General features: G+C 48.2%; 2 protein-coding genes across 2 annotated transcripts in view; one reads left to right on the forward strand and one right to left on the reverse strand.

The window, feature by feature from the left end:
* Positions 1–1,011, reverse strand: part of kcnb2b (potassium voltage-gated channel subfamily B member 2b) — a 53,621-nt gene extending 52,610 nt beyond the window's left edge. Inside the window, exon 1 of the mRNA XM_029147218.3 lies at positions 752–1,011. The gene's annotated coding sequence lies outside the window, so the exon portion shown is untranslated. The remainder of the gene's footprint in view (positions 1–751) is intronic.
* Positions 1,012–10,774: 9,763 nt separating this feature from the next.
* trpa1b (transient receptor potential cation channel, subfamily A, member 1b) lies at positions 10,775–25,352 on the forward strand. Its single transcript, XM_055508449.1, has 29 exons — positions 10,775–13,638; positions 14,817–14,884; positions 14,993–15,125; positions 15,238–15,400; positions 15,594–15,769; positions 16,189–16,296; positions 16,411–16,519; positions 17,033–17,178; positions 17,706–17,842; positions 18,642–18,690; positions 19,140–19,239; positions 19,337–19,437; positions 19,524–19,699; positions 20,917–21,081; positions 21,215–21,329; positions 21,519–21,685; positions 22,004–22,094; positions 22,180–22,239; positions 22,657–22,743; positions 22,974–23,044; positions 23,123–23,279; positions 23,367–23,456; positions 23,547–23,716; positions 23,800–23,929; positions 24,012–24,194; positions 24,303–24,371; positions 24,446–24,547; positions 24,631–24,749; positions 24,962–25,352. Exons 1-29 carry the CDS (start codon positions 13,588–13,590, stop codon positions 25,173–25,175), a joined length of 3,507 nt encoding a protein of 1,168 aa, XP_055364424.1. The 5' UTR covers positions 10,775–13,587; the 3' UTR covers positions 25,176–25,352.
* The last annotated feature ends 147 nt before the right edge of the window (positions 25,353–25,499 follow it).

Below are 25,499 nucleotides of genomic sequence, written 5' to 3' on the forward strand. Positions count from 1 at the left end.
CTAAGAAGGAGACGCACCACAACATGATGCACTGCACAAGACTCACCTGCCTCCTCATACTGTCAGTTAACAGCAGCATTAGCACCAAAGCATGCATCGATCCTTCCTATCATATGTCTAAGAAGGTGTTAGACAGAATCAGTGATTTTGTTCCAACAGTCAATGTGGCTGCGTTGCAGCAAAGAACTCAACGAATGTGGAGTTGGAGCTCCGCATTCTGAGCAGCCTATCGGCCAAAATGAGCCTGAGTGGTAGGCGAGGAAACAAATGATCTCTAAGAAGCCTCAAAATTCATTCACTACTATTTAGACGGAGCAGCTTTATGTGGCGGCTGCATCCTATGTGTCCACACAGATCAACCTACACCAGCAAAGCAAGTTGGGAATATTATACACTTTAATTATTCAAAATGTAAGAACACCACATGGTTATTGTGGTGTAGTGTATAAGCCCCATAATAAATATTTGCTTAAGGCAAATGTAAATTTACAGACTTCCTAAATGTTTAGAATAAAATAAAAATGTACATTTAATTCTGGAATTGGGCATCCGATGAATAATATTCGTGTCCTGGCTTGTTTGCAGTGCAGTGAATAAAGAAGAACATTGCTCCATACCTGTTACGCTACATCGTATTTTCATGCCTTTAGAATTCAACACCTCCCATGTAAATCAGTCTGAACGGTCCGTTCTGGCCAGACGCTAAGTCTGTTAAAGTAGAGTTCAAACGACCACGGCTGAACAGTCTCACCTTGCCGAGATGAACCACCTTTTGCATGCAAACTCCTCTTGTTCCTAAGGGAGCAGGGGATGAAAAGGGAGCCGGGATCTCCCTTCAGTCAAGCGGCCGCAACTGAAGAGAGCACTCCGGGGACGCGGCGCGGCGAACGCGCGTCCCGCATTTTGTTGAAACGGAGTCGGCAGGAGAATAAAAAGGCGTGAAAACCTTCCTCCAAAAATGTTCATCGGAACGGAACCGGCGCCGTTTCGCTATCGGAACACTTGTGTGTGTGTGTGTGTGTGTGTGTGTGTGTGGGGGGGGATAGTCCTGGGTCCGTCCAAAAAGCTTGAAGCGTTGCATATGACACGGGCTCGCACTGAATCACTGTGGCTGCAGACGTCGTGCGCGTAAAAGGCAACGGGAAGGAACGGGATAAGCGAAATGCGGAGCGTCCCGCTGCACACTACGCGAGGAGGAGCGCAGGGGCGCACGCGGGCTGCGCCACATCCTAGGCGTGAAAACCTCAGCGCAACTGGGCAACATTAGAATATTCATCAGGACACTGCAACGAGCTGCTTCCACGCCGCCCCGACACTTCTCCAAGTGGGCACCCGCAACAGGAGCACGACGAAGTGCGGACGCAGAGAGCGACGTGCTTTTTGGGGGTTTTATTCCCTATCATAACTTCGATTACAGCGAAAAACACCGGGACGATTATCCACAGAATTGCGAAGCACGTCACGGCGGCGTTCGGCAGCAATTAATGTTTTGCCGGCACATTATTACAGGCGCAGTTCGCCTCGGGCACCTTTCAGGGAAATTACCATAAAGTGTCGTGTTGGGTGTAAAATGCACAAGAAAGCTCGGGCAACCACTTTCACGGAAACACACTCGGACCCTGCTAGAAAATCCAGCTTCTCTTTTCCTCCAATTTTTTTTATTAGAACATACGCACAACAAATCGCTTCCTCCACCCCCAGATCGCTCACTGGCGCGCGCTGCCGCCCATCGCAAGTAAACAGTCCATAAAGCGGCGACTGGCTGGCCGACCATTTGAGATGCACCATTTGACCAGCAGACGAGGCGCACTCCTCTTCCTTCACCACTTGAGAGAGCGCTCGGCAGTTACTCAACGATCAATCCAGGCAGAACAACTTCTGCTGCCTCCTCTAAGTAATCATAAGTCACCCCATCTATTGGTTATCAATACGTAATGATCTGCCCACTCCCCGGTCCTAAATGAATAAATAGAGATATTAAATGATGTATCTCTCGTTATCCCTCACGTCATTGTCTGCATTAGTGTTGTCCTCTCTCTCTCTCTTCTTCACTATATGGATAATATGAACAGAACTGTGTGTTGGCCCAGAAATATTTCCCACAAATATTCATATGCTCTGCATATGTGTACAGTAATCGACTTCGCTGCCGTGTCCCTTAGCTCCAGTGACAAGTGATCAATAATTCTGCTTTGACTAAACATAGTCTTTGTGTGCACGTATTTGTCCTTTCTTTGTGGACGCTGTGGCTTGAAGGCTGTGGAACTTTGGCACTGTCCAGGTTTGGAAGATGCTCACGCACCGCAGCCTCGTGCGCTCGTTAGTCGTCTGAATGTGACTCTGGGCGTTCGGCAGGAAGTGTGCGATAATGTGCGTTCGAGGTGGGAAATGAATTAGTGTATGTGATGAGTCAAGATGTGTGAGGTGGCGGTAAATGATTAGCAGAGCGGGACTGTGCACAGGAGCTGAAGCATGTGTGGGCTAATCTAATATTTGATGCAACAGCAGCTCTATACTAACTACTATATAATGCATGCATCCCATAATGTGGGCAGAGTAACTTTAAAACCCAGCTGCGTGTCTGTAATTACACGCCTTTCATACATAAATGACTTAACAGCCAAATGCCTTTTTTTGTCCTCGAGACTGTTTGTAGAGACGAGGTTGTGTTGTTTTTTTTAAATTCCTGTGTACTATGTGGGCATCGATGGTTGTGTGGGCTGTTGCCATAGCAACCCAAATTGTAGCATCATGCTGAAGAAAACACTTTGGGCCACGGAGCCAGTTAGAGCTGGCGCGGCCGCTCTTTGTGGCCCAGCGAATCGAGCGCGCGCTCAGTCGACCTTCGAACGGAAACCTCTGCTTCGCATTCGTCAGAGTTCATCACACAGCTGGACGGCGATAGTGCGAAGTCTCAATAAAGCGCGTTCAGCGCGCAGAGTGAAAGCGGGGGAAGCTGTGGAGCGGGAGCAGAGGGAAGGCGCCGCGGCCCGATCCTCCCCTTTGTGAGCGGGTCCTCATCCATCCCAGAGGAGCGACGCGTGAGTGACTGCGCTGCCGCCTCATCCCTGAGCCGTCAGCGCCCGCTCCGCGGTCCCCTCGCGATTTCTCACCGAACGCGTCCACTCCATCATCCACACAACGCGATGGAGACACACACAGCTCCTACCGTACCGCACCATGGGCTGTTCCTAGAACACGCGCCGCTCACGTGTGAGCGGCTAGTGTGTAAACTGCACTGTACAGTATCTGTGGATAATGTAAATACAACATGTACTGTGTGAGCTCACGAGACATGTTGCAAGTGTGAGGCGACAGAGGGAGATGTGGACGGTTATAATCAACCTCGGCCTGTAGCAGGAAGGAGCCAGGGTCAGTCACATTCATCTAAATTACAATAATACGCATTCAGTCACCTTTCTATTAATAGAAAGCTACAAAAACCTCCACGGGTGGGCCAGGCTGAGGAGCCGGCCCGTGCTTTCTCTCCCACTCCTTTTCTGCGCTGCTGATATTTCAGGGCCGGAGTATAACGTCATTTTCAAAGGTGACATTTGCTTCTCTCTGAAAGAGAAACGACTGGCCCCAACCGGGAGCTTGGATATTTTGCAAGTGCCACGGTGCAGTGCGTGGTTGTACACACAACTGTGTGTGCCCCTGCATCTGGGCAAGCTTGTGTGTGTGTGTGTGTGTGTGTGTCTCTGTCAATAAGAAGGAAGAAACACACCACAGCAGCAGCTTGTTTATTCTCTTTGGCTATTTTTAGCTGTTGGCCATGTCAAGGTCCGCACAACTATCCCTCCATGGTGGGCAGCAGTGGCCTTCAGTGTATTGGTCTGCTGCTCAACGGGGTCATTAATCTATGTCATCCCTTCATTCATCCCACAAAACCCACCTGTTCACCTCTGACGCTGCCAACAATACCTGACGCGTCCAAAATACACTCACAATGGACATAAACACACTTTGGTATTTGGTTGTGCAAAATACGTGCGTAGTGTATGGGGGGTCCCAGGGGCTTATCGGTCTAAGTCTGTAGCATGTAACTATGCAACTGCTAAATCCTGGTCCAAATCCAACCGTGGACCTTTGAAATATGTCGTCTCCGTGTCTATATCAATGTGTTTATTGTTACTTTCTGCTGCTATCAATCAAAGTAAAGCCACAACAGAGAGAGAGAGAGAGAGAGAGAGAGAGAGAGAGAGAGAGAGAGGACGACAGAAAGCTTCTTCATGGCACAATAAGACAAGCATCCACTTGATGTAACTGCTTGCCTACCGTCCAGGATCGAGCTTTCTGTGCTCGTGGCAGGTGTGGCACCTCTTCTGATCCCACCGATCACAGTGTGCTGGAGGAAAAGATTGGGAGGCGAGTGCATGGGTTGAATAGCAATAAGCTGCAGTGGCAGATTAGCTGAACTGGGTGAACTGCTTTCCTCCAATCGCACACACTGTATGCAGATGATATAAATAAATCATTGTTCGGTGTTTTATGTTGCAGAAAGTCATTAAGACGGGGAGGTTAACGAACGAGTCTTCAGACCTGATGACATGTTGTTATAAGTAGTTTTCTATCTGTTCCGCATCTTTGGTCAAAACTCTAACATCACCAAGACCTGACTCCGTGCATCCGCCGTCCACAGCGGTCGTTAATCTATGTAAATCATTTCTGTAAATCACTTAGTAGCAGAAAGGCTGTTTTTATGCTGCCATAAGTCAGAGGGTTGCGCGGATACTCTTGTCAGTTGTGTAATTGGGTCCACAGGTAGTGTTATGCTGTTATGAGTCCCCCTGCGAAATAATGTGAAGGATTAATCATTTGGACAGGAAACCAAAACTTGCCCACTCCTGGGAGGGATACAGTGATGGGGAAACTCTTTCATCCTCTAACAAATGAACGCGAGGGGGAAAAAGACGGGAGGTTTATTTAAATAAGACGAGACGCCGCCTTTGTTTTTCCACTTTTTACAAATGATCTCATCTTTCAAAATTTTACAAAGAAGGAAAACCAACACAGTTCTCACAGAGTTCGGTGTTTTCTTACAGGCAGGAGGAGAAGCAGTTTGTTACTAGACAGATTTGGTACCGAGGTCTAATAGCGCCCTGTAATATTGATATTGTGCTTAACCGCTAATGCGCTGCACGTCCAATTAGGCTGTTTTTTGAGGGATCACCCCGCCCCAAATAGCTTCGGCTGACAGAAAACAACATTTAGTACACAGTGTGTCCATTTTTTTGGATTCTCCTTCTCCCCACTAAGAAAAGCAGCATATTCTGTGCCATTAAAATTTGATGGGACTTCTTATGGAACTACCTTTTTATGTTTTGCATCAATTTTTCATTAACTTCGCTCAGGCTTGATCCACGCCTACTTTACTTGATTTATGTGTTCGCGTCCTGTTCCCGCCGTGAACGGGTTATTAGGTGACAAATGTATACAAACAGGGCTAAATATAGGCACGGGGTCCTGTCCAGGCTGTTGTTTACGGTACCTGCTGACACGAGTCCATGGCCACACCGGGGGGATTCGGAGCTTTAAGTGTGGGAGATGGCATGGGGGTGACAGCCAATCTCCCATCCCCTCAGCCCCTGGCTTGCGCGTGCCATAAAGTTGGATATATGCATTAACCAATTCATCAAGTCGGCAGACGCGCAGCAATCCAATGTACGCGATTGATACGTCCCGTGGCTGCAGCTTCCAGTGATGATGCGATATCGTTTCATCTTTCTTGCATCCGTCAAGGTTACACATATTGGACATTAAAGATAATGCTAACTGGAGGAAGTGTCATGACTCTTGATGGACTCGAGCGCATTCTAATTTAAACCACGCTATTAATGACATCACTGGTGCCGAACGGGATTTCTGTCCTTGACCTTATGACCCCCTCAGTAGGTCAGTGATTGAACCACACCAAGCTTGTATAGATAAGACATAAGGGACTGGGTATAACGTCTGGATCACCAAACACCAGACGTGCATTTATAAAAATCACTTTAATAAGATGTCAAAGCACAACATGAAGCGACACGACAAAAACCTTAGTGTTGCTAATTTACCTGATCTCCATTTGAGGGATCCCCTTTGATATGTCTCCCTGGTTCTGCCTCTGCCAACCTCCTTCCTGCTCTGAATCTAACCACAAATGAGTAAATATATATCCCGGTGCTATCAAATTCAATCTATCAGACCCACATTATTTTTGGAGAACCTTGAAGGGAAGTATATTAAACGTCCCAACGCATTTCTCTAACCCAAATCAAAAATGTTTTACTTAACCTACAGTACATCTTATTCACAGTAATAGTCTGCAGTCTGTCTGAAATAGTTGTCCAAGCTCTGACAACCAGGCTTGTGTCCATACACTTACAGCAGCAGTAAATTTTGCATGCGTGTGCCTGGTTTATCACTTGGTCTGCTCAGGTGGCACATTTGAGTTTTATGCGCAGTTGTTTATGGCCGTTCAGGAGAGGTCAATAGGTCAAATGTTTTTGGAGGCAGACCTCCTATTCCATCTTTGTATTTGACTACATTATTGCGATTGGGGAAAAGGGTAAATGCTGGACCCTCTAACCCAGTCGACCTTTTCACATACAGCACCATGTGCCCCCTTTGCTCCCGTTAGATCATTGTAGCGTTGAGTTCTCTTCTGACTACATCCTGACAGACGTCTGTTCCTTCATCCATCATACAGTGAGCCTGGCAACCCTGCACATCTCAACATGCCCTCTACCCAAGCCCTCATCCAAAAGTGGAGGCATGATGAGAACAATCAAAATGAGTTATTGCTGTCACCATAAAGGAAAACCCCTGAGGACAGATGGTCCTTGGCTCGATGCACCCACATTAACCTTCCTGTGACGGGGTCCGGTGCAAGTTTAACGTCACGAGGGAGTCGGGTCATCGTTAAAAGAAGAGGGCTTTTGTTTTTTCCTTTGCTGGGCACTGGCAGTTCAGGGGTCTTGTGGCAGAAAATCATTCAGAGCCTGGCAGGAAATGAAGCACTCAAAAGGACCGTCAGACAGGCCCTTGGCAGCTCTGGCTGCAGTTTTAGCCCTCAGAGGCTGTGTAACTCACACCTGTGGGAAAGGTTAGAGCAGAACCGAACTCGGAAGTATAGGCAATTAAGACAGTTCCGTTATGTTTAGTCGCATTCAACGCATGTTTTATTATTACCCTGAAGCAGAACTGTATCAGGACAGTTTGGGACATCAGGTGAAGGCTGATAGCTACAGTAATCGTGATATTTATCAAAGCAGCATTTTTGTGATAGAAAAGACTTCAACTAAGTTTGAAACCCGAAGCTGCTTGATTTGAACCAAGCAATTTAAAAGCCATCATCCCTCTGGCTGTGACGATAGATGGACGCTATTACTGAGCTGAAATACGCTGTTTATACATCACAGTAAGTACGTTGTCAAGACAAACCCGGTGACACATTAGGAGTCGAGCCTTATACACAAAGCGAGACGTGTTACGAGGTGATCAATGGGCGTCAGAGGAAGACAAAGCTCCGCTGAGGCACTGTGGTCCTGAGTTCACATGCTGCTTCAAGGTTGGCGCTGCGTTCACTGTCCCTTGTTGAAACTATTGAGTCCTGTCTTATTTAATGACTGCATTCATCAGCGTAAGCTTCCAGTCATTATAAATACAGCTGGACTCTGTTCCATGCAAGGTGTTTAATTGTCTGGTGCCGTCTTGGATTTTTATTGAACTAATTTATCCTGAATGGAAACCCTAGAGGGTATAAAGCCATCAGTTTGACACTGCCAGCTGGACCATGTCCGATAAGACACATTTTTACAGCTAGGTTAGATTTGAGGCTTTCAAAACGCACAGTAGGGGAAGTCTGGACCTTAAATATTGTAGTTCCTACAGTAGAACTGGTTTGGAACTATGAGGAGAAGCTTATGAAAGCTCCTTGATTGGATCGTAAATGATGAGCTCAACGTCGGCGTTCTAATCTAAAGGCAGAGCGTCGAGAGAAATCAATAATGGGCCCAGCACAAGAAGAAGAGATGCTTTCAAAGGCCTGAAATAACAACAGGACAGGAGAAAATTGTGCAATGCCAGAGTATAAATTATTGTCTTTTTTTACTGCGAGGTCAATTCTGTTGCTCGGCTTCTCCAGGGAAACCTCCGCCAACACACACACGAGCGCACAGATGCAAACCCACACGCTGGTCAATCGCAGGGAGCCTCTCAACACTGGCACCGGTGCACGGACGCATCTGACGGGAGCACGTGCACGCGCACACAGAAGCTGGGAACGCTGGTAAATGTGGGAGGGGAGGGTCACGGGTGAACACGGCTCTCAGATGCAACCAGTGAGATGTAACATGCAAAAAACGAAAGGTTTTCCCTGTTTGGCTGCGTTCCAATCCTGCGAGCTCTCCATTTTTAACTCTGATAGACAACTTCACTAAAATCTCCCATATCTGAAGGTGACAGATAGAAAAAAAAGGGAAAATGTGCAGTATAAACTCCACAATATACCAAATGTACTCACATAAATATCCCTGAAGCAGATCAGAAGGATAGTGAATGATTAAGCTTTTTCAGATTATTTATTACGTGCTGAGCCGACACGCCGGGAGTTATTTATTTGTGGACCATCAAAAACATTTATGAGTCTGTTTCAGCAGTATTCTCCAAACGAGAAGTCGTAAATCTGCCGCACCGGAGCATCCACGCCCCTCTGCTCCGCGCGTCTCCCTCTGTTGAGTCGTCTCTGCATCACTATTTCTCTCTCTCGCCGCCTCTTCTTTGCCTCGTTTCTCATTTTTCAAGTGTCCGTCCAACACATTGTGTGTGTGTTTGTGTATGTGTGTGTGTGTGTGTGTGTGTGTGTGTGTGTGTGTGTGTGTGTGTGTGTGTGTGTGTGTGTGTGTGTGTGTGTGGTGGGGGGGTGGGGGGGGGGGATTGGTTTGGCCGGATTTGAAAACATGACAAGCAAAAATAAAACAGAGAGACTTTCATGCAGCAATTACAGCGGAGAAGAAAATGGGATATTTAAAGCGCTCCGCTTTCCCAGATGGCACAAAGCAGCACTGTTGGTACATTTGTCACATAAGCGTTTTTCCTCTCCAATTAAAAATTGAACAGCTTGCCCGCACAAGTACAGTATGAGGCTTCTCTCGGAAATCTCCGTTGTCTCCACAAGGTGGTGTCATGCTCATTAGCTTAAGCTCATTTCCACATGTGCTGATGCTCGCGCCCCCCCCCCCCTCTTCGCTGACAGGCCCTCGTAGAGGAGGAGGACGTGAATGAACGCGCCTGGCTTATCAGGCTGGGGTTAAAACTGTCTGTGGACCCTCGTTAGCACGTGGCGCCGAGTGCCAAGTGCGACCGTTCAAACCGCTGCAGCGAGCGGCTCGGTGGGCCGTGACGGGGACGTTACGCGCCTATTACGGCCGTTTGGAGGCTCCGCAGAGACTTGTCAGTTGACCTTCAAAATAATGGTGGCGGCGAAGTGGAGACAGTTCATTACCAACAATGTCTGTCAGCCGTTCGTAGCTCGTACGTCCTCCGACGCTAAATGAAGAAGAAAACAGAGCTGCTCAGCCGAAACAGCTCCTCTCCTCTCTATGTACTGAGTCCAGTAATAGTACTCGCAGTGTGTTATATAGTGCGTGATTATACAAGTATAATTAGGAGTAAGCAGCTTTCATCCCTGCTGACACACTGCCCTGGTGGTCAGCGCTCGTTAAGCCCCTCAGCGTCAGGGTTAACGAGCTTTGTCCTGGATCCGTGACTCATGATCGTCTCACTGATCCACAACCAGCTTTTGTTGTATCCTGGTACTAATGTGAGCTTTCAACACTTACCTGTAGCTGAAGGAGAGTTTATTGTTATGTTCTATTAGCGACGTAGAGTGATAATCAGAGGCCTGGGCTCCAGGCGACAGGGCCCAGCTGTTAGAAGCTGTAACACACATTTGTGTCTCGTTCAGTCGTTCGACTCTTGATCTGACTCATCAAATATAACAGTAAACATATAATGGTCACGGTGTCATTGTTTATTTATGATTATGTGTTTTCATGCTGCCAGTGTAGGACATACAGTAACAGCACAGCTGCACGTGAGCGCTTTTGATGACGTGAGCTCCTTTGAGAGGTCCCACGCCTGCATTCAGAAGCTGCTCTACAGTACAGTCTGTGCATGCTTTGACAAATGAGCTCCCTGGACTGCACTTATTGCTGGAAATGTGTGTTTCTGCTGAATGCAACCAGCTCAGACACGTAGCTGCAACAAACATTAATATCTGGATCAATGTCTACATGCATGCTGTACTTGGATTCTTACAACTTACACATGTCTTGATATGTATAAAAACATGGACTAGGGACAAATGATGGTGGCAGCAGATGTTGCTGTACCACATAACTGTGAGGGAGTAGTAGGCGACAGCAGCCTCTGAACCTCATGATTGTTTTCTTATTTGACCTGTGCGATTCCACACGTGTAATCACAGGCACCTTAAGGATTTATACCTGAGGGTCCAGCAGTCACAACGCTCCCGGTAGTCAGGGCGATGCAGCTGAGCTCACCTCAGCTCAGCTCAGACCAGTTAAACCTCGCAAGGATGGAAAAACAACGGACAGAGAGAAGGAGAGAAGGAGTCACACACAGAAACTACAGCCGCTCAGGATAACGACTGTCATCTGTCCTGCTCTGACCTTTCAGATCACTTAGAACTTACATGGCTCAGTGTGACAGACGGTCATAATTAACTTTAGAGAAAAGGAAACGTAAGGATCATGTGTATTTCTTTGCAAAAACACAAATTATTCACATATGATTCTTTAGCATATCTCAATAAAGCCTGAGAAGCTCCTAATTGTATAAGTATAAAGAATCTAATCCTTAGTGTGACTAAAGGGATTAACCATGTGAATATATTTAAACTAAAATCCACATCCCCATTCATGGGCGTTTTATGTAGTTTGACAGGTGCGTGAACGGCCCAAAAACAAACAGCTGAGCAAGCGTGGAGGGTTTGGGTTGTTTATGGCCGTTTAATGGCTGTATTAAGAGTTTCGCTGATGGCTGGTGCGCGGTGGTTTTTACGCGGCGGACAAGGCCGGTGTCAAGCGGCGGCGCGGCGGCGCGGACCCCGGGGACGACGGCACTCGCAAAAAGCACCTCATTCATAAGTGATGGAACAGCGGCGCATGTTCACACGCCTACACATCCACTGTACTAACACCACTTAGCGCGTAGTGAACTCGGGATTGACAGCGCTGCGGCTAATGCACTTTGCACACGTTGCAAACCATTAACTGCGTGGATGTTTGTTTTTTTTAGTCATTTCTTACAGTGTTGGCACGAGGCGGCCCCTCGCCAACAAAGCACTTAATATGCAAATCAGGGGGAAAATAAGAAGTAAAGTTTTACCCCTTAGTAAATCTGGGGGGGAAACACATGAGTGAGCACGTAAAGAAGCATATGAGAAATGACATTTCTTTTTGCCGGTTATTTTTGTGCCCTCTGCATAATGGTTTGAATCTATAATTTAGTCCCCAGTAGCCCTCCAGCGCCAGGGCCCGGCATGTGATGCGTCAGCAGCTGTGTCGTCGTTCACAACGTACAGTTGTGCATCCTCTCCCGCGGTAGCGCATCCTCCTCAGAGCCGCGCTGTCACTGCAATTACAGGAACACGCACTCTCAAATCCGCCTTTGTGCGTTAAACAGGTCACCGCCGCAAAGTTCCAAGACAAACACAGCCTTATTGTGCTGCGGCCTTCACTCCTGTGCATTAATATCACCTGATCTGAGCAATTCATCAGGCTCCACGGGACAGATAATAGTGGCTTTGTGACACTGGCCTCATCTTGGCTGCGCGTGTGGCTTTTCTGCAAACATCGCCCGGACAACAACACATCAGACAATAACCGGGCAAATATTAGTTTTGGAGCTGTTAGACGCGTGGACTCTGGATCTGGAGGGAGGAAGCTGACACCGTTTATTGTGATGGATAATTTTGCAACTTGTTGTTTGCAGGAAAGTAACTAAATGACTTCTTGAAATAGAATTACAGCACTTTTGATATTATCAGAAAAACTTAGTAACTTAAAAATATAAATTGAATTTTGATTCATTTTTACATTTTATATTTTATATTTTTAGATTTAATTTTCATTTTTATTTTGAATCCATCCATCCTGGTGTAAAACAAATATCAAAAAATCCTATTACTGATTCAGTGTAGTAGTAAAATAAGCAAAATTTCTTAATTAAGAGTAATATTATTAAGCTACACAAGTCCGACTGGCCTAGAAGCTCAGATAATACTCCAGCCCAGTGCTTATTCCCTTGATGATCACGCTGGTAGAAATGCTACTATAATCCTCAGTTAATGATTCACCTCATCTGATAATCCTGTCTGATAAAGATCCTCTGAGGAATATTCCTTAATCCGCACGATCAACAAGGTCTTAGGTTGCTTTCACTGAATATCGTCAAGAATCACTGACAAAGCGCAAAATACAGCACAATAGACTGGTATCAAACATAATGGGTGACTTTAGGCATACGCACAGTATCCTTTTTGCACGTTACCACATACAGTGCTGTATGTTCTTCATCAGTGGTGAGTGGTGACACAAACTGTACTGTACTGTATGTAACAACAGGCCCAAAGCCCAGCAGAGAAGAACCAGAACTGCACAGTGTCACCTGTGTGAAGATGTTTGTTACAGCTGGACACGTCCAGGGGCTGATGGAGCTGATGATGCCTGTTTTAAATATTGATGCCGTCTACAGGTGCAGTTGACTGACTGCAGATTTTTAAAACCTAACCTGGAACTGTACTTTGAATGAACTCTGCACTCTGTGAAGTATTCGCTAGTTATTTATCCTTAGGTGCAGTATAAATGTAGTAAATGTAATAAAGCTTCTTTTAAATGTTTTGTTTACTCCAAAGGTTGGTGTGTGTTTCTGACCTTCTTCCTGGCGTTCAGCGTTGCAGCATGAGACGACACGGACAGGTTCTGCATGACTTCACTTCATTGAACATTCACACCATCATTTCCGTGTCAACACACTGTCCACCTGTTTCCGGCAGCCTCACGCGCTGTCTCAGGTTTGACAGATGATGAATCATCTGAAACATCATATCAGTGTCCTTTCTGAAAGGTTTCCTGTTGATCTGAATATAGTCCCAATTCTAGTGTATGGCCCAGCCTAATATTTGTATATTGTCACGGAGCTTGAGCTGGATTCTGTGCAGTCATGTCATTTTTGCGTTTATTACAGTGTGTGATATGATGTTGGGCTTTTAATTTCGGAGCCACTGGTGGAAATGAGCACTTCTTGACCATTACTGAGTAAACCATAACGCGCATTTGAAGAGTCTAAAGCATCCAGACGCATTAACTAAAACCCGTGAAGGCGGCTCCGGTATCATGTTTGCCGCTTAATGTGCTGTTTCCAGTCAAATTTCGTATCGCGTTACAACATGCGCTCGGCTTCTCTGCTGTGAAGAAAAAAAAACAAAGCATGTGAGCCAATTGGTCACAAGGGGCAGTGTCCTGCCTGCAATAGGATTCACTGGCTCCACACACTATTTAAAGCCTTCTTGTGGTGATGAGTAGAGCATCCAGGTCCTCATCTCACCAGCAGCATCACAGACACACAGTGAGTATCACATCTTTAGTCTTGTTCTTTGTTGTTTGATGTTCATCAATTCTAAGCGGACTTTGAAGTATTAGGTTACGGAAAATGTGTTTAAATACGACATTTTGTGTAAGATTCAGCATTTTTGCACAGAGAACAATAAGTTAATGCAAAGCGCATACTCATTACGCCTTGATTCCTTTAATTTCATCATTTATTTATCAAACTCTGATCATGTTATCTGTTGTTACTAAACCATTATAACATTTGTCAACTTAGCTCGAATTTTCGGGCTTATACCGACATGTGTCCCACATGTGAGTAATTGTTCTACAATTAAAAAGCAAATCCCTCATGCGAGGCTGCAGTTATTAAACTCAATTAAATCTACCACTAGACAGTTGTTTGGGAAACATGTTTATCAGAGCCCATCAGTGCACTTCCTGTACACATGGCTCGTGCAAACAGATGACTGCCGGGCTCCGCTGCAAAGTCAATGACACTTGTTTGCCACTGACGCCCGGAAACGATGAGCAGGATTACATACAACGCATTAAGTCACCGTCAAATCCACTGAAGGGGGAGAAAAAGTGTCCTGTGTGGACTGTAATGTGAAATTCAATCCGCACTAGAAGATGTAAAATGATGTATAGATGTCTGGTGCATTAGAGGCACTCAGTGTGACTCATCATTTATTCCACATTGTGGTCAAATCTTAAGTGGGACTCAAAGTCTACCATAAGTACAAGAGGCACTAAAATATTGATAGCTCCCAGTGGAAATCATTTCTCAGACGGATGCTGTGGTGAATAAAACACTTAAAATTCTTCTAGATTTCTGGACGGTGGCTAACAAATACTTACAAGAACATGGTGAAAGCCGCCGTTTACCTCATTGGCTGATGATCATTAATCTTCAGAGCTGCCTCAAGTAAATCAAATTGATCGTCATGGCAACGGAAGCTTAGAGAGCTCAAGTTAGTCACCGAGCTCTCATGTGGTGACAATTATTTGGTTCAGCCTCACAGACGCCGGACGTCCGTCCAGGTAAACACGAAGTGCAGGGATGTGTCAGTCAATCTGATCATAAACGGGAGCAAAGCAGAATTTGGACAAAATGACTCCCAACCAAACACTAGTCTGAGCTGAGCCGCCCTTTTTGCTCGTCTCACAGTCGCTTTTTTAATCTCTCTCCCGCAGGTTCGTGCGAGGAGCAGCTGGACGCAACAAAACGGCTTCAACCTGCACCCCCTTGGATGTCCCTCCGGGTGAGGACAGCGCTCGTTGTCCACCGCTGGGCCTGTGGTCACTTGTCCAGAGCGCATGAGCAAAGCAAGCGCCGCTCACTCAGCTTCCGTGTATGCGCGTGTCTCCAGACGCCGCATCCCGGCCGCATCCAGTGAGCGCGACGCCATGAACTTCAGCAGGGAGGTGGCTCGACAGACCAGCTGCTACACGTACGTGATCGAGGACGACGAGCCGGGCCTGGGGAGCCTGAACGTGTTCGAGGTGAGCCTGTGGCCGAACCGGACCGGGCGCGTCGCTACGGGGAATGGAACCGCTGAGCCAAACTGCCCCTGTCTCCCTCTGCCTCTGCCTCTGCCTCTGCACGCGGGCCCAGTTGACGGAGAAGGGCGACCTGACTCTCCTGGAGAACCTGGTGAGGAGGAGCCCAGAGGTCCTGCAGGAGAAAGATGAATGCGGGGCCGGTCCCCTTCATCACGCCGCCGCGGGGGGCTACGTCACCCTCATCCAATTCATCACCACCCTCGCAGACTCGCAGGGTAAGCAGATTTCAGCCGTCCATCATAGGATGCACAGGTAAAATATGTATATGTATACTGTTGTATGCGGCGAAGCACGATCATTCTTTATCAGCGTGGACTATTAATGTGAAAGACTGCTGGAAGTGATGGTACAGCCTCTCTGTGCCTCCTTGTGTTCCTGTGTCGCCTGTGTTCCTGTGTCCTCGCTCAGAGCTGAACAGCTGCGATGAGCAGGGCAACGTGCCCCTGCACTGGGCAGTGGAGAGGAACAAGCCCGAGAGCTGCAGGGCTCTTTTGGACCTGGGGGCCGACCCCAATATCCTCAACGCGGCGCTGCTGTCCCCCCTGCACCTGGCCATCAACCTAGGACACAACAGCCTGGTGGAGGTGAGCAGGCGGCCACGCGTTGTGTGAAGTGTGGAGCTGTGCTTTGTCACATGGAAGGTCGTTTATGATGGATGGGATGCAGGGGGGGGGGGGGGGGGGGGGGGGTCGTGCTGTACGGGGAGAATTGATGGAAACAAGTCAAGTCCTGTGTGAGCTCTATTCCTATTATTTTAAATTCATGCTTACAAGGAAAATAATGAGACTAGTTATTATCATCACCATTGCATCACACATTCTATGAACCTGTCACTATTCCAGCTGACAGCTAAAACCCCACTAAGTGTTCTATTAAGACTCAATGATGTAACGGCCGTAGAAGCCCGACCCGGCCCGGCTGCCGTGTGGCGGAGGATAAAGGATGCAGGCGTGGAGGTTTTAGGACGGGGCTGTTTGATCAGTCTGATTATCTCCGCCCTCAGCTGCTGCTGTCCTACAGTGCTACAGACTGTAACCTGGAGGGGGATCTGGGGAACAGCCCCGTGATACTGGCCTGCTCCATCAACAACTGCGAGGCCCTCAGCATGCTGGTATGTAGCTCATGCACTCATTCCCGTCAGTGCGCGGGGGTCGGACGCCGCCGCCGTCAGCCGTCGTTCCCTGACAAAGACCGGCCCGTGTTTGTGTGTGTGTGTCCGTCGCAGATAAAACACGGCGCGAGGCTGTGCCAGCAGAACAAGCTCGGCCATTTCGCCATACACGCGGCTGCCTTCGCGGGCGCAAAGAAGGCCATGGAAGTCATCCTGAAGGCTGGTACGAGAAAGAAAAGAAATCATTTCCACCATCCTCCATCGGAAATTGAAAGCGGCGACGGGACTGAAAAGGCTTTTCACAAGGCCGAGCAGCGCAGTTGGCACATAGATAAGAAGCGCGCTCGCATTCAGGGAAAAGGGCCAGATGTAACAGGCTGACAGTGTGTTTACGCACAGTGGGGGGTCTGCTTAGGAAACTCTGTGTTGTCTGGGAAGGCTTTAGTCACAGCACAAAATATTTATGATATTTCTGATTACTCTGCGAGGGAGCTGATGAGTATTCACACTCCTGTGCTGCTGCTGAATTTAAACACACTGCCCACCAGGAATTTGCATGATTACTCATTACTTCCTGCAACTAAACAGCACAAAAGAGCTGTAGAGTATATTTAAAGCAAAGAAAGGAAGGTGGGTCGAAATAAACCAAACACTGAACTTGACAACGTTAAAAGCCTCGTATGATTCCTGTCAACTGCTCCATCGTGAAACGGTTCCTTTAACGCTCTGTCGACAGGAGAGGAGCTCGGCCGCTCAGCCGAGTGCCACATTAACTATTTAGACAAGTCCAAGAGCAGCCCGCTCCACCTGGCCGTGCGCGGTGGGAACATCGACGTCATCCGCTTCTGCATCGCGAACGGGGCCAAAGTCGACCAGCAACAGGTACGCACGGCCCGAACCCCATCTCCACCACTGCACACCGCGCCCGACCCCCCAAATGGCCCGCGAGGCCGGTCCAGGCGTTCGTTTGCCTGTCGCAGCCCCGGCTGCTTTGCAAACCGCCCGCCGGCGCTGCCACTCACGCCGTCATCTCAGATTTGCATTGTTTTTAAAAAAAGGCCCCGTCATTTTCATACGCCTGAAAAAACACCAGATGCCCAGGCCGCTCTGCTCGCGCGTCGTGTGCGAGCGATGGCGGCGTCTCGCTTTGGGCGTGAGGCCAGAGCTCCAGCAGGAACAGTGACTACAGTAACGGCTAAATTGACACAAATTACCTGCAGTTAAAGTGTGGAGCGATCGCGGCCTCCTCCCGTGGAGCTGCTTGTCTCATTAGAGGCTTGTGTTGCAGCCCCCAGTGTGCAGGCAGCGAGCATGCACACACACACACACACACACACACACATACACACACACGCACACACACACACACACACACACACACACACACGGTGCTAACTGTGCCCGTCCAGAACGACAGGTGCACGCCGCTCCACCTGGCCTGCACCCAGGGCGCCACCGAGGTGGTCAAGCTGATGCTCTCCTCCGTGGACCGCGTGGACGACATCATCAACCTGACCGACGGGGCGTGTCAGACCCCTCTGCACAGGTGGGTCGAACCCAAGGAGCCCCGCCATAATTAGTGCGCGTTCATTAATTCTTATCAAGAAGCCAAACAGGCTTATCGTCCAAAATGTCTTCACACTAATAACTAACGCACCGATTGTCGTCACGTAGAGCAAACACCGCTGCGTTTATTGTCCTGTTTGTAGATATGCAGCATATTGTACGTACATTATTGCTCGACTGCTTAATCTCGCTGTGTAAAGATCAGCCCCTCTGTGCAAAGCAAACCGGAGGGAAACAGATGTGAAGCTTTTATCAGAATAATGAGCTTTAATTGAGGATACCAGTAATAATAGAATGAATACATAACCAAGATTCACCTAAAAGCAAATCAAATTATCATGGAAGGGACAAAAGAAATGGAATAAATGTTGAGATAAATTATTCTGATTAGTCTCACTTCATACAAAACCACCGACTCAACATTCTTACTGCTTTTCCAGCATCATTGCTATGATTTGCTTTAAGACACATGAGCTAAACGGACAAAATGTTGCTGTGATGTGATGTTCGCTCCCAGACTGCAGAGATTAACGGTTTATTGAGTCTCTGTAGAGTGTCACTCACCCCCCCCCGTGCAGAATGTCAGCAGAATACTGAGAATCTGGAGTCAGTGCGTCATCAACGTGAACCGTTACGACTGTAGCGGCGTGAGCGGGTCGTTACATCACGTCCCGACAAAGCCCGAGTTAAAATAGGACTGTCCTCACTTGACGCCCCGCAGCATTAGACTCGGCAAACCATGTGCGGCCGCTTCACAGCAACTGTGTTTGCATTTCCAGGGCTACAATATTTGACCATGCAGAGCTGGCGGACTACCTCATTTCTTTGGTAAATAAGAGCCACACCACACAAACGCACAGCACACACCTGCTGTACACAGGATGTGCCCGGCACCACGAGCACTGTCGCAGTGGGAGAAAGCTGGGCTGCATGTAAACAAGCAAGTAAACGCTGCAAGAGACTCACACTAAGACCAACAACAAGCTTCCGTTCGAGCAGCAAAGATGGAAATTTACTAAACTTTTTCACAGATGTTCCAGATGTGAAAACATTGTTACAATAGGACAAGAGGGTTGTTTTCCACCATCATTCAGCTTTTATAGATATAAGGGCATCACTAACATCATTTATGACTTCAATTTATTAATTAATTAACCTACATCCGTGCAGCCTACACTTTAATAAAGGCCTTCCCAGGCTGTTATCAGGCAGCGTGTGTGAAACAGATGTGCTAATGACCGCGGCGGTGCTGAGGCTGTGGAGCGCTCTCTCCTCAGGGCGCAGCGCTGAACCACATCGACTGTAAAGGTCACTCTCCTCTGCTGCTGGCGACGAGCTGCGGCGCGTGGAGAACGGTGGCCCTGCTCCTGTCCAAAGGCAGGTTTCGGCGTCGTGCACCTCCACCGCGGACGTGGGCGTGGGTTCTGCTTCTAACCCCCCCCCCCCCCCCCCCCCTTCTGTGCCTTCTCCGCAGGGGCTAACGTGAACGTGAAAGACAGGTGCGGCTGTAACTTCCTTCACTTGGCCATTCTGCAGCCCAAGGGCCTGAAGAATCTCCCGGAGGAGGTCCTGCAGGTAATCCGCTGACCTTCATCCGAGTGTGTTGAGACAGTGCTTTGCACGTGCAGTACGCGCCACCTCAACGCCCGTCTCCCCTGCAGAAGACCTGCGTGAAGACGCTGCTCAGCTGCGAGGACAGCGAGGGCTGCACGCCGCTCCACTACGCCTGCAGACTGGGCATCCACGACTCCGTCAAGAACATGCTGGGCCTCTCGGGGCAGGTCGGCCTCGCGTGCAAGTCCAAGGATAAGAAGTCGGCCCTGCACTTTGCTGCTCAGTGAGTTCCGTTGATCCCCGAAAGGCACCGCTTTCAACGCCGCCGACCTAAAAAAACGCTGATCTGACCTCGTCGTCAGTGAGACGCTCTTAAACTTGGGGAATTTGGGAGATGAGTCGGAAAAAGGTCACGGGTGCCGCTGATTTGAGTGGGATGCATATTGTGCTGGCTTATAGCTACAACCCGAGCATAGTAATGCATCAACCGGCAGTGAATGTGTCTAGAAAGCAGACAAGTGACTTCAGGAAAGCATCTTTATTCCAGAGAAGTAGAGCTGCTTCACTAAAAATGTAACATTGCATTTTGACAAGTTCTTCCAAGTGTTGTGTATTGATCTGTGGCACCACCAGAATATAAAACATGGGTGAATAATGGCTCCTCGGAACATTTTGACTGATGCTGGTCCTAACTGCTCGCTGCTCACTCGCTCTAATCGCTTCCAGAGAGTCCTGCACTCGTCCTGGTTCTGCTCCTGACCTCCCGTGTTTCGCTCTGGTCACTTCCTGATTAAACGCATCTGTCCGCTTGCTAACATGCTCTGTTTGTTTCCTCCACTGCTGCCAAATCCCGCCTGTGTCACTGCGCGGAGCAGCGTTTGTTCCTGAGCAGCCTCGTTCACGTCTCTCTTCTTCTTCTTCTTCTGTCCCACGCCGCTTCCTGTTTTCTGGTCTAATCACGTTTCGTTGCTCTGTGTTTAAGGTCTCTGTATTTCTCTCAAGGGTTTTGTTTCTTGCTTGTCGCTGTTACCTGCTCTGTGTGAACATTGTTTTTCACGTTGGCCTGTCTCTGTCTTCAGTTCCTGTCAGTCAGATTGTTCTCTGTCCTTCTAGTAAGTACACATTTTGATTGCTTGTTTTATTATTAGTGATTTATTGTTTTTTCCAGCTTGTGCAGTGACCTTTACTTCACACTTTTCTGCCCTGAACTTTGTCTCGCTTTGCCGTGTGTTGTGTTTTCTGAGTTATTTTCTAGCTCTTTGCCCAATTTGATTTGAGTGGTTTTAGTAATTCCCAGTAAAGGAACAGTGGCTGAAGACGTTTTTTATCCCAGTATCACCAAGAACGTGTTTATTAAGTCCAGGCTAGTTTGTGATGTCTCACACATGCAATATAATATCCTGAAGTGCATATTACTGTATTTCTGCTTTCTGTCCCCCTTCCTTCAGTCCGCCAGTACCAAAGTGCCTTCACAGACTGATTGTGTCACTGCTCCTTAAGGTACGGCCGCATCAACACGTGTCACCGGTTGCTGGAGAGCATCACGGACTCCCGTCTGCTGAACGAAGGGGACGAGCGTGGCCTGACGCCGCTGCACCTGGCGTCGAGAGGCGGCCACACGAAGGTGGTGCAGCTGCTGCTGCGCAAAGGCGCGCTGTTCCACAGGCGAGCGCTCACAAACGCACACACTGTACACACATACTGTATGAGAGATGAAACCTTTGCCGTGTGCAGTGCACTAATCTGTATTCCGACCCATGCACGGGGCTGATTCCCGCTGGGGATGTGTTGTTCACAGTGATTACAAGGGCCTGACTTGTCTGCACCACGCTGCAGCTGAAGGATACACACAAACGGTGGAGATCCTCCTCTCGGCCAATCCCAAGCTGCTGGATAAAACCGATGAAGACGGGGTACGGCCGCATCAATCTCAGCCTCATCACAGTTGATATTTGGACTGTGCAGACTTGGCTGCCTGTCAATAACTGTCAGAGTTTTTGAGTGTTGCGCTGGGACTCATAACTAATAGCACAGAATAGTCCTCATCACTGTTGTACTGTATAATAAATGCGAGGCTCTCTGCTGTTATGTACCTCCCCCAGAACACGGCACTCCACTTCGCTGCGAGGGGGGGGCACGTGGCTGCGGTCAGGCTCATGCTGAACCGGGGAGCGGAGCTCGTCCTGAACAAGAACGACATATCGTTCCTGCATGAAGCTCTGCAAAACGGAAGGAAAGACGTGGTCAACGCTGTAATTGACAATGAGAGGTACTGTACAGTGTCGGTGTGCATGCGGCCTACACAATCAAGCCTTAATGGGTCCCTATGGGTTGGTATGGGTTTGTATGGGCCAGTATGGGTCCGTATGGGTTTGTATGGGTCCGTTTAGGTTCGTTTGGGTCTGTACAGTATGGGTCCATATGGGTTTTTATGGGTTTGTGTGGGTTCTTATGGGTCCATATGAACCCATTTAGGTCCATTTGGGTCCAATAGGTCCGTATGGTTCCGTATCAGTGCCATGTGAGCATCTGGGAGTACTGTAAATAGACTAAAATGTTTAATTTTCGTTTGTTTTTTTTCCAACAGAAGCACGGAGGCTTTGAAACTGTTCTCGCCCGACTCCAGCCAGCGATGTCCCATATTTGACATGATTGAGTTTCAGCCCGAAACCTACAAGGTTTTCAGCTGCAGCCAAGAAATGAAAAATGAATATTGAAATTTAAAATCGTGTTCGTGTCTCTCACTGTTTCTTCTTCTTCTAGTACCTGCTGGATCGCTGCGTGAGGGAGTCTGACGACGACCACAACAGCCCCGACTACCACGTACGCAACTCGCCCACAGCCACAACATCAGTCTGCAATTCACTGTGCCATTTTAATTATTATGGGTTAAGCACGCGTGAACGAGTTTAAACCCCCCAGTTTATTTCCTTATTTAATCAACGCTGCAGTCAGTCCAGTTTTCAGTTGTGCTAATATTAATGCAAACAAGCTTTTCTGGTGATCAATAGGCATTTTTAATGAATAAAGCCAACCTCCCGCTGGGGCCCACGGCCGATGTTTGCTGCTAATGTAGCTGTTGCTTTACATAAACAGCCATTCCGGCTACACTGGTAATTTCCTGATTAATAGCATTGTTATTTTTAAAAAAACACTTTTAAACAGAATCGGCTGCAGACCTCGGGTGCAGTGTTGCATCTCTGCTCAGTCCTGTGACTTCTCTCTCTGTGTGTGGTGCAGATTGAGTATGACTTCCGGTGGCTCCAGGCTCCGCTGGAGGTGACGTTCGAGGAGAAGGGGAAGTATCAGCCGCTGGCTGCCCTCAACGTGAGCAGGCCGTTCTTCTCTCTGACCTTGCATCAGAATGCTAATGATGACTGATAAGCAGAGAGGTGGTCGTGCAGTCACGTACTTCCTTCAGTATCACTGGATTAGGGCGAACACCCGCTGTAACGCAGCGGCATTAGCTGCTGCATGAGGCTGAGGCTCTGTCATGAGGAATGGTGTTTTACATGTTTCCTCCGAGCGTAAAGCTGCATCCACTGCTCTTCCCGCAGGCCATGGTGCAGTACAACCGGATCGAGCTCCTCAACCACCCTGTCTGCAAGAAATACCTGCGGATGAAGTGGTGCGTGCGCGCGCGGCGGGCGGCCTGTCGCCACGGTAACGCGCACGCCGGTCCTGACGGCCTCTTTGTCTCACGCAGGATCGCGTACGGCAGCAGGGCTCATCTGCTCAACATGTTCCTGTACCTGCTGGGCCTGTTGCCCCTCACTCACCTGATGGTCACCCTCAGACCCACCATGAACACCACCGACACAGGCGAGCACCAGATCATCATGGTGCCCACATCCTTTATTGAGGTGCCGATTGCTCGTTTAAAATAAAATTGCAGCGATTCAAAGAAATCCTTCAAGTTAAGACACTTTTTTTTTTTTTATATTTCACAGCAAAGTCTGTTCTTGAGCTTCTGTATGGTGATGGTGCTGGTCATGAACATCTACTGCATAGGCAAGGAAGTGGTGCAGATATCACAGCAGGTAGTGATCGAGCATGTCTTAAATCTACTTATTTATGTGTATACATAATATAGCAGCAGGTTCATTTTCCGTTTCTGTGTTACTTGAAAGCGCTGGAATTACTTCAAGGATTTTTCCAACCAATGTGACTGGATGTCGGCCATCTTCTCGCTCCTGTACATCATCCCTCTCATGTCCAATGCGGAGGGCTCTTTACACTGGCAGGCGGGGGCGGTGGCAGTTCTAAACTCCTGGATTGGATTCCTCCTGTATCTCCAGAGGTACGGTGACGTTCACTCCGTTCCATGCGGCGCATTGGGCCGAGTCCACTGGTTCGTACAGTATCGTTCTGCTGTTTCTTCAGGTTCGAGGGCATCGGCATCTACGTTGTGATGTTTGGGGAGATCATGAAGACGCTGGTTCGCATTGTAATGCTGTTCACGTATCTGATGTTAGCATTTGGATTGGCGTTTCATGCTCTGATGCTAAACCAGGTAAGCTCCAGTGGACTGATTCATACTGGGGGGTTTCTTACATTGACCAGATGACACTGGTGCCTTTTTCTTCTGCTTTCAGAAACAGTTCGAGAGCGTGCCGCTCTCGGTGATGCAGACTTTTGCCATGATGGTCGGGGAGCTGAACTACCAGAACAACTTCCTCGAAACCTATCTCGACAATAAACTTCCCTTTGGTTTCCTGACTTACTGGGTTTTTGTGGCCTTTGTTCTGCTCATGCCAATTCTGTTGGTGAACCTGTTGGTGAGTGTGTGTCTATAAACCTCCTTTTTTTGCCTTTCATCCTTAAGATGCTACTTGTTATGGTTTGACTGCTGTACTGGTTGTTACTGATTTTCTGTCGTGCTGTAGATCGGCTTAGCAGTTGGGGACATTGCAGAGGTCCAAAGAAATGCTGCTCTGAAGCGAATTGCCATGCAGGCATGTATCAAAATAAGGTGCCACTCAAAGCTTTTTAACCTATCTGAGTCATGGTTTGTAATTGTTGACCCCAGATTGACCTCCACACGGCTCTGGAAGACAAACTCCCCTACTGGTTTATGAAGCGAGTCGACAAACCCTCCGTCACCATCTACCCAAATCGCAAGTGCTCCCGGGTACAGCGGGCTCCACGCCCACGTGCAAATACTCCACTAATCTATTTTCTGTGTATTTGTGACTCAATCGACTGTGTTTGCAGCACTATTTAAAGCAGTTAATCACGGGCGAAGAGGAGACCAGTGAAGTGTGGAGTCGTCTTCAGGCCAAATCCCAGAACTGCTCAATGATAGAGAACGAGCTCCGAAAGCAGAAGTCCAGGTAACGGAGCAAATTACATTTAAGATTCTCGAGAATCATTCGAACTAATACAGTGAATCACCACAAGCTGTGCTACAACTAAACTACTGTAAGTTAATGCATCGTGCAGCGTGTTGTCAGTCGACGCAGCTTCTGATGCATGAGCGGCATCTAGTGGTCAAACATGAGGTGACGGTGAATCCTGTTCTGTAACAACAACCACTCTGCCCCAGGATGAAGGAGATGTCGAGCCTGCTGGAGAAGCAGCACAGCCTCCTGAAGCTCATCATCCAGAAGATGGAGATCAGCTCGGAGGCGGACGAGTGCGACGGCCCGGCGACCGCCAAAGGCAGCATGTGGCCCAGCATGAGCCAGGTGAAGGCGAGGGGCCACGCGGTGTCCCGCTGGGTTCCGCTGATGAAGGCCATCGAGTCCAAGAGGAAGTGAAGAACATATCTACACGCCCATGCGATTATTTAGTACAAAATGCATAAATGTGAACGTATACAGTGTAACGGTGTAATTCATTACGTAGACTTGTCTGTAATTCATCTTAAATGTGAAACGCGCTCCTTCCACTGCCTTATATTTCTTCCATCTCATCATTAAACATATTTCAAAGTGTCCTTTCAGGTTTTTAATGATTCCAGGTGTCAAACCTAGCTTGCCTTTGAGTATTGGTGTGCGTGGAGAGCTTTCCATGGGAAAAGGCCCCTGACGCCGGCCTGCACCTGTCGCTCTGCTTCTCTCGCTAAAGGAGCCGAGCAGAGG

This window comes from Betta splendens, chromosome 4 (genome assembly GCF_900634795.4).
Source record: "Betta splendens chromosome 4, fBetSpl5.4, whole genome shotgun sequence".
Taxonomy (NCBI): Eukaryota; Metazoa; Chordata; class Actinopteri; order Anabantiformes; family Osphronemidae; genus Betta; species Betta splendens.